This window comes from Triticum dicoccoides, chromosome 2B, assembly GCF_002162155.2.
Source record: "Triticum dicoccoides isolate Atlit2015 ecotype Zavitan chromosome 2B, WEW_v2.0, whole genome shotgun sequence".
Classification (NCBI taxonomy): domain Eukaryota; kingdom Viridiplantae; phylum Streptophyta; class Magnoliopsida; order Poales; family Poaceae; genus Triticum; species Triticum dicoccoides.
The window spans coordinates 116,662,320-116,670,130 of NC_041383.1; the positions used below are offsets into that span (position 1 = coordinate 116,662,320).

General features: G+C 51.4%; 1 protein-coding gene across 1 annotated transcript; it reads left to right on the plus strand.

Moving 5' to 3' along the window:
- Positions 1-2,065: 2,065 nt before the first annotated feature.
- LOC119367307 lies at positions 2,066-3,853 on the plus strand. Its single transcript, XM_037632859.1, has 2 exons — positions 2,066-2,370; positions 2,489-3,853. Exon 2 carries the CDS (start codon positions 2,501-2,503, stop codon positions 3,638-3,640), a length of 1,140 nt encoding a protein of 379 aa, XP_037488756.1. The 5' UTR covers positions 2,066-2,370; positions 2,489-2,500; the 3' UTR covers positions 3,641-3,853.
- The last annotated feature ends 3,958 nt before the right edge of the window (positions 3,854-7,811 follow it).

Genomic DNA, 7,811 nt, shown 5'->3' on the forward strand with positions numbered 1-7,811 from the left:
TCTGCACTTTTGATTGAGGTTTTGTAGTAATCCAATATCTCAGCCTAATATTCATTTCCTTCTTTCTTTTGAGGAGCTGGTGACAGTATGAGCATGACTCGTCGGTATTTGAATCTGATAGTGCACGACTTCAGCAGCCGGGTGTACTCTGCTGTGCCACATCGACGTCCGCAAGCACCTCTTCTACAAAGACTCGGAAATAGCGCGACGACGAGCAGCACAACCCGCAACGGAGAAGAAGAGCAATCGGGGAGAGCTGGCAGCCATGGGCGGCTGGAGAAGATTGCCTCAACCGGCGATCAACTTCCAGGCATCGCCCAGCGCCATAAACACCAACACGGTGTATCTGTTCTCTCTACTGGGAGGAGAGAGCAACATCATTTACTCTGACAACAACTGCCATACCACACTCTGTAGCCTCGACTTGGAACTCATCCAGCCCTTCGCTCCTCCCAACTCATGCAAGGCGCCGGATGCCATCAGTATCCCCGTGACCTCCCCCGTAAAACCTCCCTCACTCTATGTCCTGGACGTCTCCCCCGTTGTCGCCGATATCGATTGCTGCTTTGATGTCCTCTCGCACCACAACAATGCGCCGGCTCTTGAGAAGGAGTGGAGCTGGGATATTCTGCCGCCGCCACCATTCTTCTGCGATCCGTCAACAGCCCCCGACTTGTATTCCTATGCCGTGGTCGACGATTCCACCATATGCATTTCATCTCCGGAGCAGGCCATAGGCACCTACACCTTTGACACCGTGGGCAAGAAATGGAGCCAGACCGCGCCCTGGGCTCTGCCCTTCTTTGGCAGAGCTGAGCATGTCCCCGAGCTCGACCTCTGGTTCGGCCTCTCAGCCTGCAACCCCTTCTCCAGCATATGTGCTTTCGATCTCTCAGCAATAGACTCTGGGCAGCTGGAGGCACCAAAGGTGCAACACTCTTGGGATTATCGAACCGATGGTTTGTTGCTTATTCTGCGTGCGATCCAGCCGCTAGTCCAACATGGTGGACGCACCGGGGCGCGCCCGGGCCTTCTCATACTGCCCAAGATTTAGTTTGGATATGAGAGGTGCCCGTCAGCCCGGGCGTTTGGGGGCGGTTTGAAGCGCTCGGGTGGGTCATTTTTTTTACCGGCCACCGTCCGGGAGTTTGTGGCCGGTTTGAGACGTCTGGCTGTAGATGCTTTGAGCCTGGTTTGGAGTGTGCCACTTTTTGTTGTTGCGTACTATTCTCTCCATTCACAAATATAAGATGTTTAGGATATTTCAATATGGATTACAGACAGACTGAAATGAGTGAAAAGGACAATAAAATGTGTCTATATATATCCGATTCACAAAAAAAAATAGAACATCTTATATTTGTGAACAGATGGAGTATTTGATATTTCTTAAAATTAATTAACAATTAGTTTGTAAAATCAATTATGTAACAATGTACAGCAAAAATAAAATGGGCACAAAAGTTGCACATTTGCAGATTACATCATCCATGCAAACCAAGATTAATGATAGCATTAGCAATGCTAGGACGTGTAGTTTCACCGTGCACCAATCTCCTCCACATCAGATCTGCATGGAGCGATGATGAATTAATGGAAGTTCCAATGAATGGCTTCGAAATAATGCATGCGATGTGAATGAACAAGCCACACGTACGTACCTTGGTCAGACGCGTGAATCAGAATCACAATGCTGCCGACAAATGGTGGCAGGAAGACAATTTTCAGAACGTATACGCAAGCATGCCGACGGCCGGCCGCCTAGCAAGGTGGGTGCTCCATCGATCGGCCATATGTGTAGACCGTACGTACGTACCTTGGTCTCCGGCCTCGTCGTCTCGTCGGGCACGCTGTTGCCGACAACAAGGACGGCGGGGAGAGAGGGTTTTAGTAGCTAGGGCAGAGCGGAGACGACCGCGAGGGCGAGGCTTATCTCGCGATCTTTGTGCAGGAGAGCAGAGGTTGTTGAGGTATTTGAGGACAGCTAGGATAGCTCGACCGGAGATATTCCAAAACTTTTTCTGGCCGTAGTCGTCGGCTGAGATGCAGCATGGCAAGGCCGATCAGTTGGCAAATTTTAAGCAAGCAAAACCGCCGAGATTTTCTCGTTCGACTGCTTTTTGGGAAGGAATCCTTCTAATCTACTCTATCTGTTCTTTCCATCAGAATTCGATTCGACGGGAGAGGATTTGTCTGACGACTGGACGTGATCAGACGTCTGACTGAAGGATTTTCATCATAAATCCATCTTGCCTTTTGCACCGCCGCCGCTCCCTCTGCCTTTCCTGTTGATTTCTCCAGCCGATCTGGTACCGTTGATCCGTCTCTACCTCAACTTTTTCGAAGGGCAGCAAACTAGATCTCTCGCTGGTATTGTTCATCACAACAGCTTCTGGTGTTTGCCGATCTGCACTTTTGATTGAGGTTTTGCAGTAATCGGATATCTCAGACTAATATTCATCCTCCATCTTTCTTTTTTGAGATTCAGGTGACATGCAGTATGACTATGAGTCGTCGGTATTTGAATCTGGTGGTGCACGACTTCAGCAGCCGCGTCTACTCGCTGTGCCGCATCGACGTCCGCAAGCACCTCTTCTACAAAGACTCCGAAATCGCGCGACGAGCAGCACAAGCTGCAACGGAGAACAAGAGCAATCGAGGGGAGTTGGCAACGATGGGCGGCTGCAAAAGACTGCCTCCGCCGGCGATCAACTTCCAGGCATCGCCCAGCGCCGTAAACACCAACACGGTGTATCTGTTCTCTACACTGGGAGGAGAGAGCAACATCCTTTACTCTGACAACAACTGCCATACCACACTCTGTAGCCTCGACATGGAACTCATCCAGCCCTTCGCTCCTCCCAACTCATGCAAGGCGCCGGATGCCATCAGTCTCCCCGTGACCTCCCTCGTAAAACCTCCCTCACTCTATGTCCTGGACCTCTCCCCCGTTGTCGCCGACATCGATTGCTGCTTTGAGGTCCTCTCGCACCGCAACAATGCGCCGGCTGCTGAGAAGGAGTGGAGCTGGGATATTCTGCGGACGCCGCTGTTTTTCCGCGATCCATCAACAGCCCCCGATTTGTATTCCTATGCCGTGGTCGACGGTTCCACCATATGCATTTCATCTCTGGACCAGGCCATAGGCACCTACAGCTTTGACACGGTGGGCAAGACATGGAGCCAGACCGCGCCCTGGGCTCTGCCCTTCTTTGGCAGAGCTGAGTACGTCCCCGGGCTCGACCTCTGGTTTGGTCTCTCGGCTTGCAACCCCTTCTCCAGCCTATGTGCTTTCGATCTCTCAGCAATAGACCCTCGGCAGCCACCTGAGGTGCAGCATAACTGGGATTATCTCGATCTGCCTGAGGAAGAGCCATGGTCGCCGTCCCAGCTGCACCTGTTCAGCCTTGGCTCAGGAAAGTTTTGCGTTGCCACCTTCTTCGGGACCGAGCTGCGCACCTGTGGTGGTATGTTGCCGTATGATTCGGATTGTGAGGACACGTTTGGTGGCAGGGAGTGTGCCGTCTTCACCGGCCTGGAGGTGAAGCGCGGAAATGATGGCGAGGGTCCTCTCCAGTTTATCAAGCACATGTCCAAGCGTTTCAACGTTGGAGACCTTAACATCGACTGTGTGCTGTGAAGAATAAATATTTTGTTCTCCTCGCCTCACTGGTGCTCCTTGCTACTGCACAGCTTGTGGGCACGACTGTTTATCCTTTGTGGCAAGCATCACCGGGTTATTACAAGTAGTACTAGTTATGTTTACTGCGTTATGTCTACTGCACTTGTGCTGTAATATGTCATCATCTCTTGCCCGCAAAAAGAGGGGTCTCTATCTTCTCTGGAAACTACTCTTTCCGTCCCAAAATAAGTGTCTTGAGCTTAGTACAAATTTGTACTAGAGCTAATACAAAGTTGAGACACTTATTTTGGGACGGATGGAGTATAACGAAATAATATCTCTTATTTTTATTTGTGAATCTCTGCTGGTGAATTATAAACTTTTTTTAACAGGAAATGAATTGCCAAACTAGACATGGACTGCATAACTGACAAAATGTTTTGGTAACTCTCTTGACAATGCACACCAAAATTAAAGACCATCCGGCATTTGTAAACTACTGGGTGAAGATGTATACATTGAAAACAATTTGTCATCGAGTGCACAAAATGCTGGGAAAGAATGTCACTTTTGCAACGATACAACCATGATAATGTTCCATCTCCAAATTAATTAAGCTAAAAAACACCAATTGTACCTGGAAATATGATGAGCAAGTAAAAGCTTAATAATTCACAAGCTTTTTTTTAACACAATAATCCACAAGCTTGATTGATACAGAAGAAGTTCCTATACACAGCTAGTTTCCAAATTCCAAGCAGGATCTTCCACCTTTCCTTGTAATATAAAAAAGAATACTGACAATTTGCAAGCTGCTACAGTTCTAAGAAAGTTAAGTTGTGATGACAAGTTGGATCGACAACTACTAGAATACCTCCATCTAAGAGCAGCCGTTCCTCTCATACCCGTCTCAAACGCTCGGGCGTGCTGCCGGTCATTTACCGGTCAAAACAAAGCGACACAAACCGGACCTCTCAAACCGCGGGCAAACGCCTGGGCTGACCGGCACCCTTCATATCCAGCCCAAATATAGGGTGGATATGGGGCGGCCTGGGCTGACCGGCACCCCTCATATCCAGCCCAAATATAGGATGGATATGGGGCGGCCTGGGCATGCCCGGGCGTGTCCGCCTAACAAGCCCGACCCATCACCAACCCCACTGCTGTCCCAGGGATACCCCAATCCGGGCGCCTCGCTCCCAACCCTAGCGCTCTCTCTCTCTCTCTCTCCCTCCGATTCCAATCCCATCCACTATGATGTCCAGCTCCGGCAGCGACTCCGGCTCCGAGCTCGACTGCGAGGAGGAGATGGCCCTCCGCATTGCGTTGGAGCGGTCCAAGGTGGAGACCGGCGGCAGCTCCGTATTTGGAGAGTCGTCGCAGCTCCCGCGCTGGCACACCGCGAATGCCGGAGTTGGACCCTCCTGGCCCGTGCGGAGCGACGCCAGGACAGCGCAGTCTGTACCGCCCTCGCGCCGCCTCCTTTCCCCGCCGACTGCTCCTCCACACGGGCAGCGGTGGGTGCTAGTGCCCATGTCGTCGGTGCGCACGCGCACTCCGGAATCGAAGGCGCACGCATCGCTCTACAAGTGGCAGCGTGCACGGGAGAGGGACGCGGCGGAGCAGACCGCGCGCCGCTGCCGCGGGATGAAGGAAGACCCCGACAAGGATGCATGGCTCATCTCATGGGTCTACCGCCGGTCCCTCACGACGGCGGAGATGGTCGTTCGCCGCCTCTGGCGGAAGAACGCCAAGGCGGCTTGCTACTGGACAGTCGGAGCGCAAGGCAAAAGAGGCAGCAGCGGCTCGGGTTGCCAAGTTGAAGCGGGAGCGGGACATGGCGGTTCGTTGGATGAAGAGGCTCATTGTCCTCTCCGACTCCGACTCCGACAACGGCAACGGCAACAGCTGCACCTCCTCCTCGAACGACTAAGATCCTGCACCAGCCGCAAACGCCTACAGCTGCGCCAGCGCCCGGAAACGCAAAGGCCGGCAAGGAATTGGTGATCCCGCCTCCCCCCTCCTCCTTAATGTTTATACCCTTTTTAGTTTTTTTTGCAGGGATATATCGTTTTTAGTTGTAGAAGTTAAAACTTGTCCGGTGACAAACTAATATGATCATTTGGATGTGGCGAAGTTTGTTAATGTCTCTTTGCATCCGATTTTGTGTTTCTTTGCAGTCGATTTTTGTTATCCGTCGTTTGATCACGTAGAGTAGATCAACGTTGCATGTGTAGTATGGATATAAGGCGCCGGATATGAGGTACGCGGATGCAGAGTGGCAAATATGAGGCGTGCCCGGTCAGTGCCCGCAGACGCGTCCGTGCACGTCCGCGGGCATTTGAGGGGCCGAATTCGCTCATCGTGGCTGGAGATGCTCTAATGCATAGGCAGAATGTTTTAAGAGATCTTATATTAGTTTATAGAGGGAGTAAATTTTAAGTTGAGAAGTTCGTCGGCTCAGATGCAGGGCAAGGCGGATCAGTTGGCAAATTTTAACCGCCGAGATTTTCTCGCTTGACAGCTTTTTCGGGGAGGAATCGTTCAAACGTTTTTTTTAGAGAAAGGAATCGCTCTAGCCGATTTGATCATCTGTTCTCTACATCGCGATATCCAACCGAGCGACAACATGAAGCAAAAAAAATGGAACCCCGTCTGCCTAGCCTAGAGAACTGCCAAGACCATATTTCAATGTAAATACTATAAAACGTGGAACACGACCTTGACCTACACAATCTATCCAAATATCGACCGCTGAGTTGCCGCCGCCGCCGCCGCGGTCTTCCTGCTCGATTTCTCCAAGCGTAGCAGTGCAGATCTCGCGCGCTCTTTCTGCTGCTGGCGCTCGTCTCCAAGCTCGGCGGTCACGGCCTTCTCATCCGATTTGTTTTGCGTAAGATTTGCGTGACTCACATATCCGATGGCACAGCGCTCGCCAGGCCCTATATATATGAAGTAATTTGCTTTCTGATGGTTCTGGATGTATAATACCCAGGAATTGGAGGCGAGCGGGATTTTGCCACAGGATTGGATTGATCAAGTTTGTAGGGGAATGCATCGTCAGTGTCTAAATCTGATAATGCACGATATCAGGGATAACATGTATTCTCTGTACCGCATGGATCCCCGGCACCTTTTCTACGAAAGGGCAGAAATCATAGCAGAAGATGCATCAAAAGCCAAGAGGAGGAATAACAAGCTGTCAACAATGGAGTCCTGGAACGATCTGCGCAAGCCGGTAGCCCATTTCAAAGCATCCAGTTTCTTCACCCTGCTGAGAGAAAACTCCATCATGGTGGCCGACTCCTATGGCCGCACGACGCTCATCGACACCGACTTCAACTCCGTCGTGCCGATGCCCCCCATGGAAAACGGCAAGGGACCCAACTGCATCTGTTTCTCCATCCCCAACCCGGATCCCTTGATATCTTTAGATTCCCAGTGCCTCTTTGTCCTGGACCTGGTTCCTCCTGGCAGTGGTAGCAGTAGGAATTCCTCCACCTTTGAGTTCCTGACCCACTTGGGGAGCATGGACGCCTCCCGGCCCCTTGTGTCTTCCCATTTCCATTTGAACTGGTTATGGCGTGATCTGCCTCTGCCACCATTCGCGGACGACCCCGTGAGCGGTAGAGCCGCCATGAACTGTTCTTTCATGTTGCTTGACACTAAAACCATGTGCATATCCTCCCATGAAGACGGCATAGGCACCTATACCTTTGATATGGTTAATCACAAGTGGTCACGGGCTGGGAGCTGGGCGCTACCCTTCTGTGGCAAAGCGGAGTATGTCCCCAAGCTCAAGCTTTGGTTTGCCCTCTCTCCAAGTAGCCCCCACGGCCTATGTGCTCTGGACCTCCCTACCAACGCCATGAATTTTGAGTCGCCGCCTGAGCTGCTGCTTGCCTGGGATTATCTCCACCTGCTTGACGAGGCTCCATGCAAGCGCCACCTGGTTAACCTGGGCTCAGGTAAGTTCTGCGTCGTCTCCTTCTTCAAGACCTTGAAGACCAAATATGTGGAAGAAAATATCGAGGATGAGTCTGCTGTGTTCACTGGCCTGGAGGTGCGCCGCTGCGACGACGGTGAAGGCGTTGTCCGGATGATCGAACACAGGTCTAAACGTTACACCTTTGGAAGGTTTGGCATCCATTACGTCCTCTGAATCTTTTTGGAGCTTTTCAAGACGACT